Consider the following 26,258-nt stretch of genomic DNA (forward strand, 5'->3'; position numbering starts at 1 on the left):
AAGTTGTTACAATTATGTTAGAACTGGGCCGTAAGGCTACTTTCTGATCTTGTACTCCATTTTCACCAGATAGATCCAGCATCGTATTCATTCATTTTAGCCATTTAGACAAGAGAGTGGATATGGTACAAAGAACTAAAAAGTCCTTCTGCTTTTGATTGGTGCTTCGTGTGCTCGGAGAGGCTCTCCGCAATAGCCGCATCGGCGCCGGTGGTCTATACGAGGAGCGCGGGTGCGACTCAAACCATTAGCTGAATGGTATAGTAAAGCAGTGAGATATTTTTATAAAAGCAGTAATGTATCAGATATATATCCAAATCTTTGGTATTCTCAATGCTGAATGCCAGGCATCCACTAATTCTATGACGTACTGCAATGTCTTCTTCAATGCGGCATTCTCTCAAATCTGGATTGAGATCTAGCAGAGCCCAACCTAGGCTTTTACAAACCTCATCATGGAGACAGTCCACTTTCGGTAGCCAGCGAACATTTGCGACATCTGGCATGTGTCCCGCTATAAACAAGATCTGTGGTTCAGCTGCAGAGGCAATTGCGGACATGAAAAGCAACAGCACTGTGCTGGTAGGAGGCTTTGGGCTCTGTGGTGTTCCAAGTGGGTAGCATACCATTTCACCAATCGATAATTATCACTAACCTGGGATTCAATATAGACACTTTGATCAATGAAGTGCGCGCAAACAAATCACGTATCACCGGTCTTACTGCAGTTTCAAATAATGCTGGAACCAACGGTTCCGGTCTCAGCCTGTTGCTGGAGACTCGACAGATTAAGAAGATGGTTGCCAGTTACATCGGAGACAACAAGATATTTGGATCGCAATATGGAAATGGAGAACTAGAAGTGGAACTAACTCCTCAAGGCACGATTGCTGAGAAGTGCCGCGCAGGTGGTGCAGGTATTCCAGCCTTTTACACTCCAGCTGCTATGGGTACTGTCGTGCAGACCGGTGAGCTGCCGACAAAACATCATCCAGACGGCACACCCGCAGAGTTTTCACTACCAAAGGATGTCAAAATCTTCAATGGAAAGCCTTATCTTCTTGAAGAGGCAATCAATGGAGACTATGCATTCATCAAGGCGTTTAAAGCAGACAGACTGGGTAATTGCCAGTTTCATCTATCCGCGGCCAATTTTAACGGGCCCATGGCACGCAATGCCAAGATGACAATAGTTGAAGCTGAGCACATTGTTGAAGTTGGAGATCTGAAGCCAAACGAGATTCATTTACCGGGAATATATGTTAAGCGCGTCATCCTGTCGCAAGTTCCCAAGGCCATCGAGAAATACGTGAATTCGAAGGAGTTGGACGTCTCGACACATTTAGCTTCACCGGCCCCTTCTTCACCAGGAAACAACAACAGAGAAAAAATTGCACTTCGTGCAGCCAAAGAGTTCAAGAATGGCATGTATGTCAATCTCGGAATTGGCATTCCGGTGTTGGCGAGCACTTTTGTGCTCCCTGAAGTCGAGGTCTTGCTCCACTCTGAGAATGGGATTCTCGGATTAGGACCATATCCAAAGAAAGGCGAAGAAAACCCCGATTTGATCAACGCTTCCAAGGAAACAACTACAATTATTCCGGGAGCCTGCACTTTCTCGAGTGATGAGAGTTTTGGTATGATTCGATCTGGCAGAATTGATCTCACCATTCTTGGTGCCATGCAAGTAAATGCGACCGGAGATCTTGCTAACTGTAAGTATCCTGCTAAAACTAATTGACAAACTAGTCACTAATGATTTACAAAGGGATGCTGCCAGGAAAAGTAAAAGGCTTTGGCGGAGCCTTGGACTTGGTTTCCAACCCTGAGAAAACCAAGGTTGTCGTGACTATGGAGCACACAGATCGGAAAGGAAACCCCAAAATCGTCCGCCAGTGCACATTTCCACTCACCGGTAGGCAATGTGTTTCGACCATTATTACAGAGTTGGTATGTATCCTTACTCGTTTCCCCCTGTCACATCACCAGACCATAGACCAGGAATCTGATGTTTAACTAGGGAGTGTTCGACGTTGACTGGAAAGAGGGACTGACACTGCGGGAAATTGCCAGCGGTGTCACAGTCGATGAAATTAAAAGCAAGACTGAAGCCCCGTTCAAAGTTGTAGAAGACCTCAAGATTATGGATAGCTAGTGTGTATCTGCTAATATAAATATATACATTTATCCCTTAGGAATCTCCCTACCCTATAATGTTAGATCTAGGATCTAGGGAATAGATATTCCCTATACACAACTAGTTGCGCGCGTATAAAATAAGTACAGGACTAGAGCGCGCGCATAAGATAAGCACAGGACTAGCGCGCGCGCGCGAGATAAAAAAAGATACCAATAATAGAAGGAGGGTTAGTTTTCCAAGGGTAATAACCCTGGCTATACTATACTTGGGTTTATATTTAGCGGGCGATCAGATCGGTCAACGGGCAATAGGATATCTGCCTTATTCGCCCAATATAGAAAGTGTTTGTGGTAAGGTGTAGCTAATTGGTATGATATCAAGTGAAAATACTTCGCGAGGTTAACAAGATTAGCGGAATTAGCAAGCTATATTTGCCGCGGGGCATGTGAGCATTCGCCCGAAGAAATGGTAATATATATTTATTAGCATTCTAGTCTAGTTAGCTATATTTGTAAAGTAGGCCTTTTCATGTGACCGATAGGTATAGAAAGATTCCATAGCATGCTTATATGGTTGCCATTAATCCGCGAATTAAAGTTGGTAAAGTTTCTGCAGTAGGAAAGAGGCTATTCCTATTTTAGCCCTGAGACCCGGAACCTAGGAAGCGTCTTTGTTTACTTCTGAAGTTAGCAGAACCCAAGGGCATCAGTTTGGCAAGCAGCGCTTCTAGGTTTTGACCAATTCTATCGTGCACAAGAAATAGGCTACAAAGAAATTTCATTTTATCTTCCACGAATCATTTGGGACTGAAATACTGCTATATTAATCCTTACATACCGCAACCTAGAATCTTACATTAGACTAGGGAAAACAAATGTAACAAGCATACTGACATGGATCTGCGCTATAATCCTTTGAGATATATACTCCATTCGAATAGTGGTCTTAGCCTATGTTAGTTACCTTCTCTGCGTTGTTGGGGAAGAGTCGAAATGTATGTCTACGTTTATTCTGTGTCGGCTTACCGCATTTACTTTAAGGCTCGGGCATAGGTCCCAATCAGCATCGTATCAGCAGTTACTTGCTCCATACTGAAAGGTGAGGCTTCTCATGATTCCATCCACATGAGGGCCAAGGATAATGTCACAAAATTTCATTCCCTAATCTAGGAATTATAAATATCGTCGAGTGCCGGCCTGTCTCCAAGTCAAGCTGGCCACGTTCACGCATCAATCTCAATCAATCCCAAGCCACTATCACTCTATAACAATCACTTAAAACCTTCACGATGAAGACCACAACTTTCTTCTCGACCACAGTCGCTGCCCTCTCAGTGCTCATCGCTCCCGCAGTTGCTGATTCGCACGCTGACTTTGTCCTCTTTCGCGGCCAAGGCTGCACCGGAAGCACCCTCACGCTAGATGAATTTCTAGGCGACAACGCTGTCTCGTCCCCCTTAAGCGAAGGTTTCTCCTCAGCTAGACTCCAGAATTCCGACAGCGGCCATGCGTTCGGAGTCTGCGGTCAGGGCTTTTCATGCGGCGGAGCTCACGTCATCCTCGACACTACCAACTGCTTCGAGATCGTGCAGTCGAATGGAAACTTGATCCACCTCGACAAGACTTGCGTTGACGGTGGCTGCTTCTCCTAAGCGCATATTGTTAGAATGGCGCTGAGACTTATAGCACACCGGCACGACGGGGCTATCTCTTAACTACAAGTTATGGCGGAAGATGTGAGGGTTTCATAAAAGTAGATAAAAATCAATGCAATCATCTCTTTGCATGAAATCACTAGCTCGTCATGTTGAAAAAGTACCTCTGCACGCACACATACCCATAGCATAGGACTGCACGTAGAATCCTGACGCAGCCTCAATCGGTTGACTCTCTAGACTGGTTTGCAGCCTGTTGTAAATCTTTCGAATTCCGTGATGTAAGCGAGACTTGGTAGGGTAGCTTGTAAAAAATACCTTGACTTGCCATTAGAATAGTCGTCGAATTAACGGTGGTAATAACGAGGTCAGCCGTTGCGGTGTCCTGTTCACACTTAACTTTTCTCTTCCTTGCTTAGTCACAGACATCGGAGATTGTATGACAGATTCAAATCATTAAATGAATAAAGTAGCAACTTTACACCTATCGTCAGCATTTCAACTAACATCATGCACAGAAGGGTTAGCCGTTGTGAATAATTAGTAGTAGTATTCCTAAGTCTTGTAATAAATGCCTGTGTCTGTTGCGAAACCGGAAAGCGGAAATCAGTGGTGTAATCGATCAAACTTATCGATCTGAGGGGCAGGATCTTTAAGATTTGATCCGTAAGCCTATTGATCGATTAAATCGATATCGTTGAGGATTGCTTAGTAACTTTATACCATTAAAAGGGTAAGAAACCTCAAATTCAGGAAACTTAATTAATCACTCAACCCATCCCTCTTGCAACCTCACCGCTGCCGACCTCAGTGAATAATATTTGTTCAGATATTGTAACTTTTGTCCGTATCCAGCTGTTTAAGCACTCTAAGCGCTCAATAGCACCAGATCCAAGACAAAAGCGTGTCCATGTTAATTGTCCGCCCAGCTCCAGAAAAGATACGCTCAGGCTCAGCGCTCATGGCAGGTATGGAGAGTATATCTACTGCCATGTAATAAGAGTAATTTTATTGGACATGTATTGTGACTCTAGATCAGTTACCTCCTAAACGGCTCGGGTGGGCGAGTTGCGGATGTTGCGGCCCGTTAGAATCCGCGCAAAGGCTGATATGTTTTGTATAGGCCTTTGCCGACCGTAGCTCGTATATAATCTCCATGTCAGTAAATTGCTATACTTAGATAATGAATCATTGCGGAAAATTTCGTTTCAAAGTACTACAGAGGCGGGTCGTTCGACTTAGCGAATAAATCTCGAACAGACATATTTTCCATTACCAGAATTATCCTTACTCTCACATTATCAGCTACTCTGCTCACCATGGCACATCTAAGAAGGGGCTTAAAGGCTATGCTTGAGAAAAGCCCGGATGACATTGTCTTCTTGTCCGCGCTAAGAACTCCCGTAACACGTTCCTTCAAAGGAAAGCTTGCGAGCGCCCATGCAGAGGAACTGCTTGCCACTGTAAGAATTGCAATCTAAATAGCCATTGAGTCAATAACAAATAGCTTACTAATTCTTCGATCCAGGTTTTACAAGCCACGAGAACTCAGCTACCCAGTCTAGATCCTTCTGAGGTATCAGACGTCGCAGTGGGAACTGTTCTCTCAGAGCTAGGCGGGCAAAAGGCTGGTCGGGCGGCTCTTTTGCACGCTGGATATCTCGACTCAACAGCGCTTTACACTGTTAACAGAGCATGTTCATCTGGCTTACAGGCGGTAACTAATATTGCAGACGCGATAGCCTCTGGTCGTATGGACATGGGCATTGGCGGCGCAATGGAGAGCATGACGAGAAACTATGGCTCAAAAGCCATCCCGACTGTTGTATGGGAGAAACTGCGCGAGTCTAATGTACAAGCAGCACGAGACTGTTTGCTTCCAATGGGCATCACGAGCGAGAATATCGCGCGCCGATACGGCATTTCACGCGCGGACCAAGACGCTTTTGCCCTGGTTAGTCACACCAAAGCTGCGAAAGCGCAAGCCGAAGGTCGATTTAAAGATGAAATCGTACCCGTTGAGTTGCTTTCAGATACAGGGGATGTCATCGCCGTAATTGAAGATGATGGGATCCGACCCAATGCTTCACTGGAGCAATTGGCGAAGTTGAAGCCGGCCTTTCTTCCAGACGGTGCGTCTACTGCTGGGAACTCGTCTCAGGTTTCGGATGGCGCATCTCTTATCTTAATCGCTCGCCGCAGCACTGCTACTCGGCTCGGACTTAATGACCATATCTTAGGCAAATGGGCTCGATCAGCAGTGGCGGGTGTTGCGCCTGATGAGATGGGAGTTGGCCCTGCTGTTGTTATTCCCAAGATGCTCCAGTCAGCCGGAATCTCAGCCAGTGAAGTCAATGTTTGGGAAATCAATGAGGCTTTTGCCAGTCAAGCGCTTTATTGTATTGACAAGCTGGGCATTGATATGGACAAAGTGAACCCCAATGGAGGAGCCATAGCGTTGGGCCATCCCCTCGGAGCTACTGGAGCGCGTCAGTTGACGACGCTTCTGCATCACCTCAAGAGAACTGGGCAAACCGTTGGAGTTGTCTCAATGTGTATTGGGACAGGCATGGGCAAGAGTGCTCTGATTCTCTCTGAGTAAGGGAGTTACTAGATAGGGTATACTACACATACCGTAGCCTTCCTAAGCAAGTGTATAGAGAGAAACGAAACAGTTCAACATTTAAGTATTATACTAGAATAGCTATTCCAGTTACAAGTACTTGATACCAGTAAATTTTCCTTTGCGCACTTCTTCATAACCAATAAAGGATTCAACATGCCAAGTTACTTAAGTAGAGTCCGACTAGAACATTCCGCTTACATCAATCTCGGGTAAAACAGGCTTCAGGTTGTTGTTCATACATTGAATATCTCGGAGATATCTTCAAATGTACGTAATAAAATATATAACAAGTACTCTTCTGTGACAGCCCGGCCGTTGCTGAAATGGCGCGGCTATTGCGGAGAGAGGCGCACCACGGTCATTGGGCGGGTATTGCGGAATCGGTGTGCTATACAGGGTCATAGTAACATATTATAATCAGTGTCATCTGGTTTGACTTTCTCTTTATGCAATTGGATTCAATTTAACATATTTGGAGCCATAACAATTTGAAGCATGGCAAGTCCTGTTGCTCTCATTACTGCTGGCAGTGCTGGCCTCGGAGCCGCCACTGCAAAGGCTTTTGCAGCTATGGGCCTGCGAGTTGCCATAAACTACTCGTCTAATGAATCTCGAGCCAATTCACTTGTCTCTGAGTTAGAAAGCACTTCATCGACAGCTTTCGGACAATGGGCCAACGGGAGGGTTGAGACTGGTAATGGCAAAAGATTCATTGCTATTCGAGCTGATGTCTCCTCTCGCCCTGAAGTTGATAAACTGATATCAACTACAATCCAAGAACTAGGCCGATTGGACATTGTGTTTTCGAATCATGGGTGGACAAAGCTAACAAATTTCTCAAATCTGTCAGAGAATGTGAATGAGGAAGATTGGGATAAATGCTGGAACATGAACGTCAAAAGTCATTTGTGGCTGTTTAACTCTGCAAAGGGTCATCTAGAACAGAGTCCTATGAGAGGGGGTGGCTGCTTTATCACTACCAGTTCTGTCGCTGGAGTTGGCGTAATGGGGAGCAGCTTGGTATGTCAACAATCGCCTCCATTTCCATTTTAACCTCTTGATCCTAGGCTCCAACAGTTATTCCTTTGCATACAACATGCGTGCTCCACACTGACATGAGAGCAGGCTTATGCTGTTACAAAATCAGCCCAGATTCATTTAGCCAAGTGCCTTGCCTCTATTTCTGGCGCCAGCAACATTCGAGTAAATTCTGTCTCGCCAGGAATGATGATGACAGAATGGTCGTCATCATTCCCCGAAAGCAAGCGCAACGCTGCTATTAAAAAGACCAAGCTAGGTCGATTGACCGAGGTTGAAGTGAGTTTATATACAGTAAGGTATGACAAACACTTTTCATGTACTTACAGATTGTCACAGGACGTTGCAGAGCAGGTGTGTTCATTTGTGAGAAACTCAAGTATCACAGGGGCCAATGCTGTGATTGACTGCGGGTCTATCCTCTAGACCGCACATACACATATACATGTATCAATAGATGTACAGACCTTTATCTACTTCATTCCCTATAATGTCTCTTGCACAAACGGAAAACTTTTCCCAGGCAGACTAGATAGGGGTTACTGTACTCCTGAGATATTCCTCTCCTATATAAGCATGCCCGTCCAGATAATTACTCGTGCTTCCGTGGCATACGGAAATTGATTCAATTTCGTGTACTGCGATTAGGAGTCAGTTTCTACTGAACATGGCGACTTGATTAGTATCTCACCTTGGACAAGACGGCTGCTTGACCGATGCCCATGTGTGCCCCAATCCATGCCAAACAGTTCCGTGCGTAAACTTTTAACTCTTCTTCAACCATAGGCAATGTGGCCAGGACGAATAAAGTGTGCATTGACAACAACCCTCCGATTGGTTAGCCCGGGACTATGGGAGGGGATCCCCTGGCGGCGTTCTCAACAAGTGTCGGCAAATCTGCTGTTAAAAGATATGGAATAGAAGATATGATCCCCTCCCTCTGCTTTAAGATGTCTTTTTGTATTGAGTCTTCGAATATTTGGTCGCTCAAATGGCCATTGATTCGATAGTGGCATCTTGATATGATGCTCAACATCAGCAGAGCAGCTTTCCGATAGTTGTTCCATAGCGAAGCAACATATACTATAATATGTTAGTAAATATAGTTATACTTGAAACGTGACTTACAATCGTAATAGCTCAGAATGGTTGTTGGCCAGTAGCCAACTTGGGGCCTTTGGTACTAATGTCAGCAACAAAACATATCGAGTGGTTATTTTCGGATGACGTGATGAATGACACAACGACAGTCGAGTATTGTTTAATAATTGGCATAGACTTACATTGTGTCTTCAGTTTTAGGTGTAATATGCCCTACTGGCTTGGGTATCCATTCTTGAGGTACGGTGGCTGGCCACGTATCGTACGCCTCTCTCAATTGTTCAGCCTCAGATTTGAGTTGACAAAGTTGGTCAACAGTGACTTCGGCTTCGTTTTCCAACAAATCCTTTGCTTTCCGCACCAAAGACACCGTTGTTGCGTAAAAGAAATCTATGGCTGAACTTGACTGATTAAATAGCGGTGTACAAAGAACACTAAATTTCTGTGATACTTTGTTGACGACTGCGGAGGAATGTGGAAGGGATGAGGGAGGCTCAGAAATCTCCACTTCCAGATCCTCGAGAGGTGTCGGATTAGCGACTCGGAAAAGCGCGCCATCGCACAGCAAGTCAAAAGGCGAAAATTTGCTAATAAGAATGGCTGATATCCCTTGGGCATGAGCTGCATGAGCGCGAAAAGACGTACCAGTACTGGTGATGATCTGTAACTGTCAGCTCACGACTCTTATCATGATTCGTGAAAGCGTACTTCGTATAATCCCAGTAGCGTGGCGGTAATTAGTGACTCCACTGTGGTGAATACCGCTTGATTTGAAATGCTCAGGCGGAAGGATCGCAACAATGAGGAGTACAGGCTTTCCGCTCTGTGTTTGTGCATGGAGTTTCCGAGTTTACTTCCTAGATTTGCCAAAGCAATAAGTGTACATGCCTGTACAAGTTCGGACTTTGGGCCGGCCTTAGAGACCATGGCCCGAAGCCCATGTAGATATCCACGAGATAGATTCCTATTCGATGAGAAAATGCAGTAGTCATCGAAGAACATTAGACGAGCACTTTGTTCAATATCGGGCCAATCCAGTGTCCCAAGGCTATCGGAGATTGTGACTGGGTGCCACAGCTCAGAAGGTGTCTGATTAAGCACTTGAAAGTCTTCTTTTCCAATATAATTTACAAACTGTCGCTCTTTGGTGGACTCGTATCCAGGACACGTGCGACGTGCTCGGCCGCACCTGAGACAAGACTGTTGGAAGAAATGAATTAGCATCAAGTAGTCGTAGTACGACCTTTGGGGGTAAGGCTGCACAGAGGCATTGTTCCCAGACGACAATATCTAGCAACACATACAGGACGACTTTTGTCACACTAATAATAACTCAGCACGCTGGTAACAACCAATTGGAATGACGTTAACATACCTTTTTACGCTTCTCCCTGCATGCATGGCAGGCTCCGGATGGTCCATAGTTCACCATATTGCTATATCCCGGGTTGGCTGTTTGTCCTGAGATTCCGAGGTTGAATGGAAGACGTTACGCTCGAGCAAAGGAGGCGGAATCAACTTATATACCGTAAAGAGTTAGGTTTTGCGCGAGTACGCTAAACAGATCGCAAGCGGGGGGCCTTAACGAGATCCCAGAACAAATAAGCATCTGGGTCTGGTGAAGTTAGTAACCCAGGTCTGTGTTCTATAAGAGGCTAGGCTTTGCGCGAGTGCGCTAAAGAGACAGGGAAGCTCCTTTCCAATGACTTGGGATTCAAGCATCGACCACTCAGATGTTGAGATCCTGCAGACGATTCTATTCATATTTCGTCAATAAGGAGTAAATTCAGGAATCAGTAACTTGTATCGCGATATTGAGATGGAGATAGCTAATAAGTCCGTGTGTAAACCCGCGTCCTTGGACTTGGACTATTTGTATAAAGAGCATGCACAGACTGCCTGGTGTCCTTTATCATAGGTAGGCATTTCACTCATCTTCACTTGTTACTGGTCTTTTGAATCAATCTGCCATCAAGATCTTATAAAACACTTACACGTACATCATGGCTATTTCTCCCTCCTCGAAAATCGCCCTAGTTACAGGTGCAAATCAAGGTATTGGTTTCGAGATTGCCAAGTCTCTGTCGTCAAAGCCTGGATACCATGTACTTCTGGGTAGCCGTGACCCTCAACGTGGAATTGAGGCCGCCAAGCAACTCCAAGGGCAGGACTTGGATGTCGAGCCCATTACTATTGAGTATGTTGCCCTGTGATGCCACAACTTCGACCCCTGGAGGATGCATGCATAGACTGTATTGTATACATAAACAGTGCTAACAGTTGTTACCTAGCATCACCTCTGAGAAGTCCATTGCCGAAGCTGTCCAACAAGTAACATCGAAATTTGGTCGTCTTGACGTTTTGGTCAACAACGCTGGCGTATGCCTTCCCGCCGAGAGGGCCTCTGCCCCTTCACTTCGCAATTTCCAAGATACGTTTACGGTCAACACCTTTGGCACCACGCTCGCGACCGAGGCTTTTATTCCCCTTCTATCCGCATCTTCTGCGCCTCGAATAGTCTTTGTATCCTCTTCCATAGGCTCACTCACTCTCCAGTGGAATCACCCAGTCGGTTTACCAATCTATCGCAGCAGCAAAGCAGCGCTCAACATGATAATGCTTCATTATGCCTTCAAGTATAAAGACGCCGGATGGAAGATTAACGCGGCTTGTCCTGGATTTTGCGCTACCAATTTGAACGGCTATGCTGGCACCGATACTCCGGAAAACGGAGCTTTGAACGCAGTAAGACTGGCGACCTTGGGAGATGACGGCGAAACAGGAACGTTTTCGAATAAGGAAGGCATTGTGGCGTGGTAGAAGGACATATCAACTTGAGTCAATTGAAGGATGGGAGCCAGACTGTAAGATATTCACTACGGCTGCGGATAAGGGTCTTGATTGACTCTCTAATCTAGTACCCTGTTTCCTATAGCCCTTTAACAATTGCACTGTAGCTTACAATAGTTACAACTAGGCTGCAAAATGGTCTTGACTGCTCTCCGATTCCTAAGAGAAGGTGGAAGTTTCGTTCAAGGTAGATTTGAGTCAGTGTTTTCGAATTTTCGTTAAACGCAAGACTACACATCTTGCACCAAGTGACGCGCCATTGGTGTTATTAAAATCATGATAGTAGCTGTCAAGAAAATCCCCTATTGGAGTCTAAATAGAGCCATCAATATCAGACAAATTAATTTCATTTAGTAGCATGCAATTCGTACGCACTGGCAAGAACATGAATTTGATCAAGAGCCGTGGCAGGTATGTAGCTAGTCTGGATTGAGTGCAGCAATGGCTGCGAACATCCGGGCTCGACTTACATGCCATGTTGAACAAACATGTGAGGAAATAGATCTTCAAAAGTAAGAATGGTGGCTTGGTATCAGCAGAAGACGAATAGAAGAAAATGGCGTGATTTCCAAATTTGGCCTGTCGTGTTAAGAGGGATGAAGATAGAGATGACCGTAGCAATTTACACAAGACTGACCACATGTATGTCAAGACTAAGCTACTAGTGTTATGCGATATATAATGACAGTACAATCTCAACCCTTTTTACTTTCATCTACTTAACGACAATATGATTTTGAGCCGGGATTTTCCATTCTTCTCGAAGCCATCAACCTCATCCATTGCCGTCTGTAGACAATTAAAGCAGAATAAATTCCTGTTGTACAGAGTGACCACCTATAGTCGGAACTCCTTGGCCATAAATCAGAAAAATCATATCGTCGCATCGCCAGACAAGATAGCCTTGCTTCTTGAGACGCATGCGCATCTCCCAAGGGAATTTAAGACCAAGGTATGTATAGTGCCTATATTCTATACGACTTGATAAACTCGACTACCTACCTATCTATGTATGCAAGAACAGCGACACGACTAGAGAAAAAATGACTATAAATTCAGGCTAGGTTTCATTTTATTACTTGCGAACATTGCCCAGCAAGTTACAACAGCAGCCGATTTGCACCTGACTCTTTGCGCGATAACAGAGCCCAACGCCGAGAGTTCGGCGAACCCGCCACGAAAGAATTTTACAAAACGCTAGTTTCCCGCGCCAATTTCGCCACCCATTCGCACTTGTATATAAACGCCCAAATCCACTCCAAAACTAGCCAGCGCAAACCATACATTGCAAGAAAAAGAAGCGGTGGCTGGAGCTGCTACTTCGCTTTGGACGCCACTGCAGCAAAGGTTCATAAGCCTAATTCTAGGGGTTGCAGGTCACAGGCCCCCGTGGTGGAGTGGTTACCACTTAACTCTTATAGATCCAGCATTGCATCTTGGAGATATGTTAAGGTCGCCAGTTCGATCCTGGCCGGGGGCACCACTTTTTGCGAGTTGAAGCATTGCCGAATGCCCTTTTGGCAGTGCGAATACATTCTTTTTCTCTTTTCGGGTTTCTGTATTTTTTTCTGCATCTGTCGAGCTTGCAGTCCACCGCATCAGGAAAACGGACTGACCGGACTGGGCTTGGGTGCAACTAAATTGCCGAGTACAATTTAGCAGTGGAATGATCGGTCCTGTATGTTCAGCGCAAATAACTATATGTATGTATGCATACATGCATCTTTGGCAGCGTTGGATAGGATCATTCATGTATGAAGCGTCTCTATGTGCGTGTATGCTAGATACATACTTGTGTGTAATTTTTCGGATCTGTTGTTAAACTTGCGATGCCTAATATCGATTTCTGTAGACTGTCTCACTAGTATTGCTGTACCCTGGCAATAGGCAGACCGTCGGGCCACTCGTACAATCGAATGCATCAATGCCTTTCTTCTTCACGAAGCTATTGGACAAGAGAGAAAACAATTCCCTGCGCAGATTTTTGTATTAATTTAATAATTGAATACCTTCTACTCAGTGAAAGGATAGTTTACACGGCAGGCAGCCTTGCTTTGTGACACGGCTGTAAGGATTCGCATAGCCGCCCACCTTGTTCTTTTTATAGTATCCGTAGCCGGGGATAGGTTACAGGCGGCTATGCTTGCCTGTACGCCGTACGGCAATCTTTCCCTCTGATATGATACTGCAGTTAATAAGGCTGCGTGCGTGTAACTCTGATGGTGAGGCGGAAATTGGGATTATTAGACACTAAATGCCAACTATTCGCTCGCTCTATCTGTAACATAATGCGCCGCAATCAATACCCTATTAATTTGAACAATGTAGGCCGACTCATATTCATTTCCTAATCGCCAGCCCTCCAGCTGCACACAAATTGGAAGTTCTTTGGCGTCTCTCTGTCTTGCTTCTGTTCTGCCTCTTTCGCTTCACGCTTGATGCAAGTAACCACATGAGAATAATATGCCTTCGTCCGAAGACACTCCTCTGCAGCAGACTGAAGATGTCGCCACTGTCAAGAAACACAAAAAAGGGAACAGCACCAAAGCATACATATCTATAGTCCTGCTAGCTGCATTACCCTCCATTATCCTCTCAGCAGCAACCGCGCTTCTTATCGTCTTCACATTCCGCAACCGCGTAATTCTTAGCGATGGCTCAAGCGAACTACAGACACCCCATACAACGGGCAATTCATCCCTAGCCTCGAAAACTGTTAGAGAATTTATCAAGACTGGAGGTTCCGATGCTTACTATATACAATTCAACCCGTCTACTCTAACTACAATTGCGTCCATTACTGGGAAATTTGTCCCATACCTATCGAGCGCTATCATGGCGCTGGCGGCACTTTTCGCTGCAGACTTTGTTCAGAAAACATCGCAAAAAGAGCAGAATGACAAGCTTCTAACGCCAAATCAATTGTCGTTACTAGTTGGACTCTTTTCTGGCCGATTGGAGGAGTTATGGAAAGCTGGCCGCGCGCGAAAGAGCATTGGGGGTAAATTCGTGGCCCCAATTTCATCTACACTCACTATTCTCATTATTGTCTCGGCCTTGGGGTAAGTATCATATCTTGTATTTATAAAATTACAGACTGGATGGCGCATCCAAAGCCGTTACGGATAGTCGCTGACCATTGCAGTGTCCTTATTCCAGCGGTGGATACTTGGTTCGGCATTGTCGTCAAGCCAAGCGAGCAAACGCAACTAAACTTCACCACCCCTTCAAACCACTCTTTTAGCCGAGGATTCTTACAGGGAAACGATTGCAGCTATTCCGACTACCACTACCCTTGCGAAGCTTTGGAAGGATATGGGGCGGACGGCAACTTTACACCATATCTTCCAACCGACAAGGAGCCTTTCAAGATTCTAAACAATATTTCCACCGAAAATATTGTATCTAATCTTCCCTCAAACTCATCACAATCCCTCTTCTATCTTTTAGATGCAGCAGCATCATCAAACTTGGACTTTAAAGCCAACGCCTTCGCCATCTCTACTCAGTGCGCTATCATAAGCGTTCGATGCCAGCAGGACGGTCGGAATGTTTTCGACTGTACAAAGAAGCTTTCCAATCAGGTCACTTCAGTGACCAAAGTCAACTTCAAATTCTACGACGACTCAAGCCTGCAACAAAACATTTCCTATCCCAATTATTCTTTCCTCAATCCGCTGTACTTTACTGTCTATCTCACTGTAGGAACACAATTTGGACCGGCAGGACCAGGCTTGTTGACTGGCACGTTGGGGTTTGGCTGCTCCAGCACAATATTCGATGCCACCTATGCGTGGGTAGACGGGTCTATAGCCCAATTCAACGTTACCCCTACGAACGGCTCTATCGGCGGTGTCATGTCTGCACCATTCATCAACGATAACGCAAACATCTCGCAGCAGGCTATCATGTCTTCCATGGCTAGGCTCAGCACCAATTACTCGGACGTTGTCCCTCTCACAGCAGCTGCTTTCTCTCACAGTGCGCTGGCACTATCCCATATTGGAATGGAAAAACGAGCAAATATCGTCGAACAGTCCCGGTCAATGCTATCCCTCACGCGCGTCCCAATTGTACCCTTTTATATCCTGATTGTGCTTAATGCGCTATATGTCTTGTGTACAGTGTCGTTGGCTACGGCTGCCATGATTTGGGCGCATCCAAAGGAGTCGACGGCAGTAAAAGCACAACTTACCATGGAAGGATTCATGACGGCAGTCTTCAATGGAGAGGGTATCAGGGCTCAGACACAAGACTCGGAGAGTTCCGATGGGTCATCAAGCCGTACAGTGGTTGTTAAAGAAGTGCCAAAGATTGCCATTTTGAAGACGGACCAAGGAGGTTGGTCCTATGCCACAGTGATGACAAATGGCGAGGGAGCAGTAGTAAAGTTGATACAATCAAGTAGAAATATCCGTTATACAGAATTGGAGTGAGCATTCACGCGCTGTCAATGGCCAAGCAGGCAATATCCTATGAAGCCTCAGCTTGATTCCTGATGAAGCGCGAGTTACCCTGTAAATTATTTGTACATTGCATGTTTGACATTTTGTTGCTTTTCGTCAAGAACTGGGAAAATCAGAGAAGAAAGTGGGAAAGTAAGAATGCGTGAAAATGATAATTGAGAAAGAAAAGCCGTGAATAATATTACAAATCGAGTACCAATAGAGTCGGGGGGCTGTTGAGACGAAACGTTAACCGGACCCAGTTTCCGACGCCGTCCGCTTCACGACCGCTCCACGTCCGCTCCTCGCTTTACAAACAGACTCACGGGGTAGCTGAGACTGAAATTAAGTTCAGAAATCTCTGATGATCCCCGTGATAGCAAACCTAGTCATCAATTAGCAATTGATATTCGATATGCTCTCGTGTCCAGGCGCAGTGAACTTGACACCCTAAGGCCGTAAGCGGCATCTCCGCAGTTCCAATTACGGGTCGTGAATTTGTCTGGCTCCGGATCTCAACTCCGGCACCAGAAAGGATGGTTAGTGCCGGCAATCGTTCGACTTGATGGTCAATTGATAGCCACTAGAGATCGGTATGACTCTTTTGATGAGAAACCCACGTGGTAGCTAATTGACATGTCTAGTATATTTAATCTGTTATGAGGGACTCATCACCCCGGAGATATAAGCTTTAGACCAGTGGCCTAAGAACAACAGCGAACGCCCATCTCTGTAACATTGTAGACATTGGAAAATCAAGACGCCTAACCTGTAAGATGCAGTGGTTCAAGGCGCCGCCATTTTACGTATGGGCCAGTCTGGCGGCATCCAGCGTATCTATACTCTTTGGGTATGTGAACAACATCGTAACGATGTTTCCCCTTTCAGGCCAGGACATTACTGACATCTTGCGATATAGCCTAGATACGGGCAACATTGGCCCTGTGACAACGATGCCTGCCTTTCGCAAGACCTTTGGCGACTTTTCACCAACCGTCCATGGAGTTGTCGTTTCGTCTGTGCTAATTTCTGGCGCCTTCACAGCCCTCATCGCCGGCATCCTAGGCCACCGCTTCGGACAGGTCCGCATCTTCGCCATAGGGTCTTTTATTTACGGCGTTGGAGCAGCCATCCAGTCTTCCGCTACTTCGCTCGGCGCTTTCATCGTTGGGCGTCTTATTCAAGGCATAGGCGAGGGCTTGTTTGTGAGCAATGTGTGGGTGCAGGTCTCGGAAATGTCCCCGACCAGAGTCCGAGGCACCTTGACAGCACTGCCGCAGTTCACAATTGTTGTGGGCTTGGTCTGTGGCTTCTTCATCTGCTATGGCACTTCACGCCTAGGCGAATCGACAACGCTCAGCTGGCGACTTCCGCTGGTTGTCTCAGCAGCCCTCGGCTTTCTGCTATCGGGAACATATTGGTTTATCCCAGCTTCTCCGCGCTGGTTGCTTGCTAGAGGTCGAATGACCGAAGCGCGCGAGGTTCTCATTCGCCTTGGCTTTGACGACGTTGAGCGTGAAAAGCTGCTGGAGGAGTCCATCACCCAAGTACAGGCTCAGAATCCCGATGATGTCGCAATCTGGCAAGAGTTCAAACAAACCTTTGCCGGGTTTAGGGAGGCCTTTTCAGCTCCGTTCCGCGCTCGAACCATCTTTGGCTGCTTCATCATGGGTATGCAGCAGCTGGCTGGGATTGACGGCGTCTTTTACTATGCACCGATTCTTTTCGAAAAGGCTGGTCTAAGTGGCGAACAGGCGTCGTTCTTGGCTTCTGGCGTCTCTGCACTGGCTATTCTCGGAGTCACAATTCCGGCCACCTTCCTCGCAGACAAATGGGGACGACGAACTTCGAGTCTCTTGGGCGGTATCCTAATCACCACGCTTATGCTGTTGATGGGATCGCTGTATGCTGCCGACAAGGTTCATGCGGACAGAGGAGCTGGCAAGTGGGTGGTGATTGTGTCCATCTATCTGTTTGCCATCGTGTTCAACGGAACTTGGGCAATTGGCTTCCGAATCTTTTTGATTGAGAGCTTGCCCAGAAAGACCAGGAGCAGCGCTTCCAGCCTTGCTCAGAGTGCCAATTGGGTATGTAGCTGAAGTCTTTTGGTGACATAAACGAAGCTAACAGGTGCAGTTCTCGAATTATCTCGTCGCATTGATCACGCCGGTGCTCATTTCGAAGACCACGTACGGAGCCTACTATCTCTTTGCGTTTTCTTCCCTCTTCACCACAATCGTTGTGGCATTGCGTATGTTTGAAACGAGGGGACACAGTTTGGAAGAGATTGAGCAGCGATATACGCAAAGCAGAAGCATTTCGACTGGCGTGTCTATACCAATGCTGAGGATAAGACGAGTCCAAGCCGCGCAGTAGTGGAGACTGGTAGTGACTGGAGCTGTGTTGCATCCATTGAGAGTCGAATTCTTTAACTGGCAAGCGAATCACGTCTTCTATAGGTAGAATGGTAGAATAGTCAAGAATTGAGAAACAAATTAATGAATCAACATCGTAAACATAAAGGGAGCTGTGAAATGACATGTTGATTCCTTTGGATAATGAGGGATGATGCCTGAGAGCTGTCATGTGATGCAGCACGTGCAGTGTCTCTTCTACTTGCAACCGCGCCATGTTTGGCGTGTAAACATCGGTACAGAGGACCTGGCGCGCAAGGCTCCACCCGTTGCAGTCTGGGCATTTTAGACGTGGAGCTGCTTTTTTCCGAACATCTCAACACCACCAACCATCGCAACTCTCAAGCTTCCCACGAGGCATCAGAGCAGCGACGACGAGGCTGAGGAGCACCAGCTTTGTCAAAAAACACACAATCAATTTTTTGAACAAACAGAGGAGCTACTACCCGTAGCATCTCATCTTCAACATGGCGTCCAACAAGCTTGGCAAGATGGTCAGTCCCCTCGTCCTCTCCCAGCCACTCTCTGAGCGTTACATGTTGACATGGTTAGACTAACGAGACGTGAATATAGGCCGGATACGTACGCAGATGCTCCCCCTCCTCGATTGCTCGTCGAAACTTGACGTGAATCAGGCACTGACGATTCCTCCCAGATCAACTACCGGATGCGTGTGACGCTGCAGGACTCGCGCCAGCTGGTTGGCCAGATGCTCGCCTACGACCGACACATGAACCTCGTTCTCGCCGACACCGAGGAATTCCGCCGCGTTAAGCGCAAGCAGAACAAGGCGGCGCCCCCTGGTGGCTCATCGGCCGGCCAGACCGTGGTCCAGGAGGAGAAGCGAACGCTAGGCCTGGTGATTGTTCGCGGCGCCCACATCATCTCTCTGACCGTCGAGTCACCGCCTCCCGCCGATCCTAGCGCTCGACTCGGCAAGACCACCACTGGCGGAATTGCCTCTACTCTTCAGGCTGGCCCTGGCGTTGCTCGACCTGCCGGCCGTGGTGCTGCCGCTCCGATCTCTCTCGCCGGCCCGGCTGCTGGTGTTGGTGGAGCGGCCCCCCCTCCGGGATTCCCTTCTTTCCCTGGCGCTCCCGGCGCTCCTGGTGCTCCTGGATTTGGTGGACGCGGTGCTCGTAAGTTATACCATCCTCTCTATCCTGTCCCAGGCTAAATTGGTACTAATTGCTGTGACTTTAGCTCCTCCCGGCTTCCCTGGCCAATTCCCTCCTCCTGCTGGCTTCCCCGGTGCTCCTGGCTTCCCTGGCGCCCCAGGTTTCCCTCCTGGCGGCCCTCCTCCTCCTGGATTCAACCCCCCTCCTCGACGATAAAGAAGCTGAAATAGCTGCCTCTAATTTCTGCGATACCCACGCAAAAGCAAGTCTGGTCCAATATGAAATCATGGATATAAAAGGGAGGGGAGAAAGATATCTGCGGCTTTTAGAGAAATGGGAGATTTGGAATATTTTTCGCTCGGAAACCACTGTTATGATCAAGGGTGGCGTTTGGTGATGCTCAAAATGACATCGGGCTTGTAATCTAGCATCGGCCAGGTACATTAAGCTATGAATCGGAATTTTTCTTCGGCATATGATGTTTTTCAGTGTATGTGGATGTTTGTGTGCTAAAAATCTGCCTCTCGTTTGAATATCTACTTGGAGTTTGATCCGGGAAGGATCTCGAGCGCCTTCTGCACGTTGGAGAGCATTGAGGCTTGCCATACAAAGCCGCGTAAAACCGGTCATTATTGAATACTAACTCTGTCATCATGGAAACCAGATAAGCCGCAAAGGACCACGTTGATTAAATCGTATTAATAAGTTATTTTTTATATGGTATTCACTGATATATCATCCATGACTAGTATACATTTATTGTTGAGTACATCTCTCCTTCATCTTCGTCGTCTCGGTCCATACATCACATCTATAAACCCTCATTGCCATAATCGTCTCCTTTTTACATTTACAACTCCTTCTCGCCCAGCGCTGGCCCCCCCTTGGCAAACCCATTAATGACAATCCGGCTCACCAAGTCACTCTGGTGCTGCTCAATCATCTCCCGCAGCACACTCCTCTCCATCACCACCTTGCCCGTCTCCAGCAGATCCTTGACATCCACATCCTCCACATCGAGCGCGCGTCCATCCCACGGCACCTGCTCCATGGCCTCGTACAGCCTGTCTCTCCTATCGCCAGTGACAAACAGTGTGCGGCCGTCCTCACGACCCAGCCCCAGCGTATTCAGCATGCCAGACATGTACTTCTTCAAGTACGCCTCCCTCAGTCCATCCTTCATGTACTTATCCGCCACTAATTCAAAGTCCTCCGGCATCGACAGCTCCATGCCGTCCTCGCAGATGATCAGCTCGCCCCGTCTGTATCGGTAGCTCAGCGCCGTGCGCCACGCCTTGTCGTAGACTTTACGGTTCAACCTCGTTCCGAAATCGCGAGGGTGAGGACCGTGCGATTTGCCTCCGCCGCGGAGCAGCGGGCTCTGTCTGGTGCCCTGGCGAGCTCGGCCGGTTCCCTTTTGCGGCCTCATCTTGCGGTGCGAGCCGTGGACGTCCCAGCGGGTTTTGGAGGACGCGGTGCCCTGGCGGGTATTGTCGCCTTCGTAGACGACGGCGAGGGGGAGGAGGTCGCGGCGGAGGGGGAGGGAGAGATGCTGGACGGACCATTGCTCGAGTGACTGGGGCTCGAGGGATGGGAAGCTGTGGATGGTGACGGGGACGGTAGAGACTGGTGGAGGGGTTAGCGGGAGCTTTTGTCATGGATGAGGTCGTCATACTTGGGTTCCAGGATTGGATCAGGGCCTGCGCATTGGAAGCTGATCTCGTGATATCTTTTGCCGGCGCCTCTGTAGCCATTGACCGTGCAAACTGTCTGCTGAAGCCTGTCGTCGTCGCCATCTATTTCCACAAGTCAGCCAAATACCACCCCATTGCAAAAATCTCAACGCAGAAAAGACGTACCTTGGGCGCAGATATCCTCAGCGCACCCAGCGCCTCGCTGAGGCACCCAATTCCCTTTCCAGCCATGTTTGAAGACGATATAGCCCCAACTATTCGGTGGTGCTGCTCTTGGTAGCAAAGGCGAAAATCAATCCATTCAACGGTGGTGCAAGCAAAAGCGCAGCGGCGTTTTCCGCCTCCGGCCGCCGAAAATTTTAGCGGGGCTAAATCGCAACTTTGCACCACCACCAGCCCTCAGGTCTAAGATATCGAGATATTGCATTCATTACAAAACTTGTTATTTCCATATAACAGCAACACACACAGCGTCGACTATGTCGCGGTGCCAGGCTGTTGCGAGGCCATTGGCACGGCAATTGCGCCCACAATGCGCAATCAGGCCCTTCACCACGGGTGCTGCCCGCGCCGCCGCTGCTGCTACCGAAGAAGTAAAGCAGCCCAGCGCTCTTGATCTCGATCCCAACAGCGTCCTGCCAGAATTCGAAAGCGACCTCATCAAGGCGGGCAAAATGCCCATCGGCTCCCGGAGACGAAGAGTCGCCATGCGCACCACTGCCAGCCTTCCCTTTGAGCAGCTGCCGTACCAGGCCTTCCAGGAAGCACGAGCCATTCTTGCGGCGGACCGACAGGAGAAGGTCGCCAAGATCCAGGAGGAGCTGGAGAAGATTGCACTGCTAGAGAAGAAGGACGCGGCGCTGGTGAAGGGCGGACAAGCAATGAAGGATACGAAGCTGGCAAGTCTGAGGCGATATGTCGAGCAGCTCAAGATCCAGGCGGACATCAACGACCCGCTGGTCAAGAAGCGCTTTGAAGATGGACTAGGTAAAAAACAAAACTCACATATCTATAAAAAGTAGGAAAAATAAACTAACTGTATGCTCAGGAGACATGGACAAGCCCATCTACCGGCACTACGCCGAGCGCAAATGGCGCTCCTACGACTACCGCCTCATCACCCAGCGCATCAAGCAATTCAACATCGTCCCCGACGTCCTCCCCAAGCTCGACCCCGTCGCCGACGTCCAGCTCTACTTCCGCCAATCCAAGATCCCCCCCGGCGAGATCGTCGACTCCCTCATCAGCGAGAACCCTCCCCGGCTGCGCGTCCAAGTCTTCAACAAGGGCCCCCGGCTGGTCTCCCTCGTCGTGCTCGACTCAGACGTGCCCGACGTCGAAAAGGACGCCTTCTCCAAGCGCTGCCACTTCCTCGCGGCGAATATCTCGCTCAGCCCCAACGACACTTCTCTGCCGCTTAGCAAGATCCGCGCCGACGACCAGCTCGCTGTTCCTTGGTTACCGCCTACCGCGCAAAAGGGCAGTCCGTACCACCGCGTGGGCATCTACCTCCTCGAGCAAAAGCCCGAAACCAAGCTCGACGTTGCGAAACTCAAAGAGCTCTACGCTTCTCGGGATGGCTTCTCCCTAAAGTCCTTCCGCGACAAGTTCAGCCTCACGCCCGTGGGCTTCAACATGTTCCGCAGCGTCTGGGACGAAAACACCGCCGGCGTCATGGAGCGCCACAGCGTGGCTGGCGCAGACGTCGAGTTCAGGCCGACGCGCGTGCACAGCTTGAAGCCGCCCGTCAAGCCACGTGGTTGGGAAGCTAAGAGACAGGGTCCTGCGTATAGACATTTGTGGAAGTACACGAAGCGTATCAAGGGATTGTCTAATGCCCGGGGATGGACCAAGAGGAGGTGAAACTAGTGATGGAGATGAGAGAATGAGTGGAAAAGGGAGAAGAGAGCAAAATAGAAGTCATGACATCTGTACGATATTCTTGTTATGTGTATAAAAAAGGGAGTGGTTGTAGATGGGCTAGGGAGGTATCGCATGTACTTGCACGAGGAATAAAAAAACATATTACATTACATCTCAGTAATTAAAACATCAAGTAATGTTGAATGTGAATACCAAAAGGTCGGGGATGTTTTCACAAGTACAAAGACTCGGGACAAAGTATTACGCCAAGGTTGAATCTGCCTCTCTTTCGAGGTATGTATTATGTTGAATTTGATCTGTCAGTCAACTCTTGTCTGTACTTTCAGAGTTGAAGCTGTCTGTACTATCAGAGCAAACGCCGAGACACAAGCCATGAGTGCGTTTCTTTGTTTTCTTCTTCTTTTCTTTGCTTTTTCTTTCTCTTCACTATTTTTATGTACAGAGCTCTTACTCCGCAAAAGCTAGAAAAATCAGCCCTCATATATTCGGGTCAATCAACTCCTTTCCATACATAGATACATGTATAAACGCCTAGCTCGATAATTCCCATTCCTCCTTGACTATTTTTTTCCACCGTGGCATCGCCACCCTTTCCATTACTCCCAACCTTGTTGCTCCCCAGTAACAAACAAGAAAGCATTGCGATACAGCTGTGATATATTGATTTTCCCTGTCGGAAAATGCCATCTCGTTCCATTCCTTCGGCCACAAAAATCCACGCTGAACTTGCTCTTGGCCGCAATCATCTCCTGTTCCACCTCCTAATTTTCTTGCCTTGTTGTATTTTCATTTCCCTTCAAACAAGGTCACCGGTCAGCAGCTCGTCGGGCATATAATCGAGATTGATACCCCCTTCGGGCCTGGGCAGAGACTGCTCCTGCTGAGACCGGTGAGACTCTGCCGGCGAGGGCAGTGTGCTAGATCCAGATGCGGCTGCATGGTAGGTTATGGTCAGCACAAGGGTTTGGGCATTACGAGTATCTACCCCCATATAGTAGGTTAAGCTCACCATTCCCAACCATGGATGGACGCCGCTCCAGCGGGTCCATGCATCGCTCAACATACTTGAGCGCTTCCTTTTCGATCCAGAAGTTGATGTTGGGGTCTTGGCACTTGGCATGGGCCATGAGCTCATTCTTGATTCCTGTGACTTCGCCGAGAAGCTTGAAATACTCGATTCGCAGTTCGGCGTGGCGCGCCTCCAGGGTGTTCTTGGTGTCCTCGAGCTCAACCACCCATTCCTTCTTCTTCTGGCGGCATTTGGATGCGGCAATGCGATTGCGTTCCAGGTTCTTGGTGCGCTGGGCTACATCTTCCTTTTTTGCTGTTGAACCTCGCCGCGCGGGCTTTCGTTTCGGCGGCGAGGACTGTCGTTGACGCTGCTGCGGCGGACGCTGCTGTTGAGGTTCTTGAGGCTCCAGCTTGACGGTGATGGTCGTCTTTTGCTTCTTGGCGCGAGGTTGAGCTGTTGAGCCCGAAGCATCCGTGTTCTGGGAAGAGGCCTTTCTTGTCCGTGTTACTATGGGAGACGTATTGGCGGGTGGCTGAGGAGCTGCCGCCGGTGTTGTTGTTGTTGATGATGATGTGGATGCCAAAGCAGAGCTTGGGATTGCCTTGCTCGGCTTGCTGTTGTTGCTTCTGGCATTGTTGTTGTTGTTGTTGTTGTTGTCGGTGTTGTTGTCGGTGTTGTTGTTGGTGTTGTTGTTGTGGTTATGGCCGCTGTGTTTAGCGACAGTGTGATTGTTAGTGACCGTCTCATGAGGGGCGATGGTTGCTTCGTCGAGACTGCCGATGCTGTCTCTGGGGCCGGCAAAGTACTCGTGGCAGCTCAGCGGCGAGGACCCGGACAATTGCTCTGGCGACGGGAATGACGAGTTGGGCGACGAAGAGTATGGCGACGCCGTCAGTCCGGGATCGACGGCGAGATTGTCGATGGGATCGTCCTTGTAGAGGTCGAAGTACGGGAAGATGGGACCTGGGAGGTTGTGGATGCCCAGGCCGAACTCGCCAAAGAGAGGACTGTCGCACATAATAGCCGGCTCGTTTTCTTTCTTTGCCGTCTTGCGTTTGTGTTTATTTTGGGTTTCTAATTCAGATATTTCCTGATGTTTTTCTGTTTTTCTTCTGGTGGTAGCTGTTGTGAAAAGTTGAAGAGCAGCAGGTGTTGATCGATTGGCGTCTGTGTCGCTCCAGAGAGAGCCGGGGCGTTTGACAGCTGCTGGTGAGGGGGGTGCTGGAGCTCAGAAGCCGTAGCGGGGCCGTAGCACGGGAATCCAGCAGGGGGGGGGCCTGATCGCTGATCTGGAGAGGGGAAGCTCAGCAGCTGGCGTGTCGCAGGGCCGAAGGAGCTGGGGTGGAGCTTATCCGGCAGAGCAGATCCAGCTGAGCCGGTTGGGCGCAACGAAGTCGTGGGTTCAGACAGACGACGACGCTTTCGACCTGGCGAGGATTGGGCGAGGAGCGAGATGGGACCGGCAGCAAGTCGACTGTTCCGATTCTGGTCCTACTGAAAGGGTTGAAAAGGTGGGAGGACGGATGCGGTGGCAGAGGTGCGCGGGCGGCAGGCGATAAAAGCATCGAGCCCGGCACGGGATTCACAGCGAGCTTGGCCTTGGGAGCCAAAAGCATCGAGTGTACCGCCAAGTACAGCTATGCCTAACCCGAGGTAGTGGCCGGGCTGGTATGTGGCAAGCAGTAGCGGCGGCAGAGTAGCAGCAGTAGCAGCAGTAGCAGCAGCAGTACTAGTAGCAGTATTGAGCAATAATGCTAATAGCAACAGCAGTGGCCGTAGTAGTAGTAGTAGTAGTAGTAGTAGTAGTAATAATAATAATAATAATTGTAGTAGTAGCAGTAATAGCAATAGGTAATCGTCGTAGTAGTAATCGTAGTAATAAGAGCAGTGGCGATATGAGCAGTGCAAGCAGCACGCTATCCTGTGTCTGATTATTGTCAGACCAGGCCGTATTCTTTGTGATTCAGCTCGAGATGAACACACCTTGATAAGACCACAGGTCATATGTCCAGCCCCAAACGAACAAGGAGAATGGAAAAGAAGCAGACGAGCTACAACTCGGCTGGCGTCTTAATCGGGGGGTATTATTAGCAGAGCTTCCAGCGACATACCTCGCTCTCTGAGCTGCACCAATCATGATAGCTGAGCACCGCGTAGGGAATAGCTGGCTGTCCCAGTCGGGATGTGGAATAGCTGCGGCCGCCCAGTCAGGATACGGAATAGCATCAATCAATTCACAGCATTGGCATTGGCAAGGGTTTATATAGATGGCAACGAATCAA

The 26,258-nt window shown here is 48.3% G+C and overlaps 11 protein-coding genes across 11 annotated transcripts; 8 read left to right on the forward strand and 3 right to left on the reverse strand.

Moving 5' to 3' along the window:
* Positions 1-375: 375 nt before the first annotated feature.
* TGAM01_v206505 (succinyl-CoA:3-ketoacid-coenzyme A transferase subunit A) lies at positions 376-2,155 on the forward strand (the record flags this gene model as incomplete). Its single annotated transcript, XM_018801727.1, has 4 exons — positions 376-613; positions 672-1,715; positions 1,769-1,950; positions 2,021-2,155. 4 exons carry the CDS (start codon positions 376-378, stop codon positions 2,153-2,155), a joined length of 1,599 nt encoding a protein of 532 aa, XP_018665042.1.
* A 1,273-nt stretch (positions 2,156-3,428) lies between these two features.
* On the forward strand, positions 3,429-3,791 carry TGAM01_v206506 (hypothetical protein; the record flags this gene model as incomplete). The annotated part of the gene is made up of 1 exon (XM_018801726.1): positions 3,429-3,791. The coding sequence occupies one exon, from the start codon at positions 3,429-3,431 to the stop codon at positions 3,789-3,791; it is 363 nt and encodes a 120-aa protein (XP_018665041.1).
* Positions 3,792-5,113: 1,322 nt separating this feature from the next.
* On the forward strand, positions 5,114-6,396 carry TGAM01_v206507 (3-ketoacyl-CoA thiolase; the record flags this gene model as incomplete). Its single annotated transcript, XM_018801725.1, has 2 exons — positions 5,114-5,257; positions 5,323-6,396. The coding sequence occupies 2 exons, from the start codon at positions 5,114-5,116 to the stop codon at positions 6,394-6,396; spliced, it is 1,218 nt and encodes a 405-aa protein (XP_018665040.1).
* A 519-nt stretch (positions 6,397-6,915) lies between these two features.
* Positions 6,916-7,884, forward strand: TGAM01_v206508 (short chain dehydrogenase; the record flags this gene model as incomplete). The annotated part of the gene is made up of 3 exons (XM_018801724.1): positions 6,916-7,440; positions 7,546-7,737; positions 7,798-7,884. 3 exons carry the CDS (start codon positions 6,916-6,918, stop codon positions 7,882-7,884), a joined length of 804 nt encoding a protein of 267 aa, XP_018665039.1.
* A 412-nt stretch (positions 7,885-8,296) lies between these two features.
* TGAM01_v206509 (hypothetical protein) lies at positions 8,297-9,561 on the reverse strand (the record flags this gene model as incomplete). Its single annotated transcript, XM_024549880.1, has 4 exons — positions 8,297-8,541; positions 8,587-8,633; positions 8,742-9,220; positions 9,268-9,561. 4 exons carry the CDS (start codon positions 9,559-9,561, stop codon positions 8,297-8,299), a joined length of 1,065 nt encoding a protein of 354 aa, XP_024405354.1.
* A 1,001-nt stretch (positions 9,562-10,562) lies between these two features.
* On the forward strand, positions 10,563-11,379 carry TGAM01_v206510 (hypothetical protein; the record flags this gene model as incomplete). Its single annotated transcript, XM_018801723.1, has 2 exons — positions 10,563-10,756; positions 10,851-11,379. The coding sequence occupies 2 exons, from the start codon at positions 10,563-10,565 to the stop codon at positions 11,377-11,379; spliced, it is 723 nt and encodes a 240-aa protein (XP_018665038.1).
* A 2,493-nt stretch (positions 11,380-13,872) lies between these two features.
* TGAM01_v206511 (hypothetical protein) lies at positions 13,873-15,845 on the forward strand (the record flags this gene model as incomplete). Its single annotated transcript, XM_018801722.2, has 2 exons — positions 13,873-14,471; positions 14,555-15,845. 2 exons carry the CDS (start codon positions 13,873-13,875, stop codon positions 15,843-15,845), a joined length of 1,890 nt encoding a protein of 629 aa, XP_018665037.2.
* A 2,890-nt stretch (positions 15,846-18,735) lies between these two features.
* On the forward strand, positions 18,736-19,602 carry TGAM01_v206512 (LSM domain-containing protein; the record flags this gene model as incomplete). The annotated part of the gene is made up of 4 exons (XM_018801721.1): positions 18,736-18,762; positions 18,842-18,850; positions 18,924-19,407; positions 19,472-19,602. 4 exons carry the CDS (start codon positions 18,736-18,738, stop codon positions 19,600-19,602), a joined length of 651 nt encoding a protein of 216 aa, XP_018665036.1.
* A 634-nt stretch (positions 19,603-20,236) lies between these two features.
* On the reverse strand, positions 20,237-21,311 carry TGAM01_v206513 (hypothetical protein; the record flags this gene model as incomplete). Its single annotated transcript, XM_018801720.2, has 3 exons — positions 20,237-21,012; positions 21,062-21,182; positions 21,246-21,311. The coding sequence occupies 3 exons, from the start codon at positions 21,309-21,311 to the stop codon at positions 20,237-20,239; spliced, it is 963 nt and encodes a 320-aa protein (XP_018665035.2).
* A 248-nt stretch (positions 21,312-21,559) lies between these two features.
* TGAM01_v206514 (hypothetical protein) lies at positions 21,560-22,943 on the forward strand (the record flags this gene model as incomplete). The annotated part of the gene is made up of 2 exons (XM_018801719.1): positions 21,560-22,067; positions 22,129-22,943. The coding sequence occupies 2 exons, from the start codon at positions 21,560-21,562 to the stop codon at positions 22,941-22,943; spliced, it is 1,323 nt and encodes a 440-aa protein (XP_018665034.1).
* An 817-nt stretch (positions 22,944-23,760) lies between these two features.
* On the reverse strand, positions 23,761-24,994 carry TGAM01_v206515 (bZIP transcription factor; the record flags this gene model as incomplete). Its single annotated transcript, XM_024549881.1, has 2 exons — positions 23,761-23,897; positions 23,974-24,994. The coding sequence occupies 2 exons, from the start codon at positions 24,992-24,994 to the stop codon at positions 23,761-23,763; spliced, it is 1,158 nt and encodes a 385-aa protein (XP_024405355.1).
* Between the last annotated feature and the right edge of the window lie 1,264 nt (positions 24,995-26,258).

The sequence above is a fragment of the Trichoderma gamsii genome (assembly GCF_001481775.2).
Source record: "Trichoderma gamsii strain T6085 chromosome Unknown Scaffold_22.2, whole genome shotgun sequence".
NCBI lineage: Eukaryota > Fungi > Ascomycota > Sordariomycetes > Hypocreales > Hypocreaceae > Trichoderma > Trichoderma gamsii.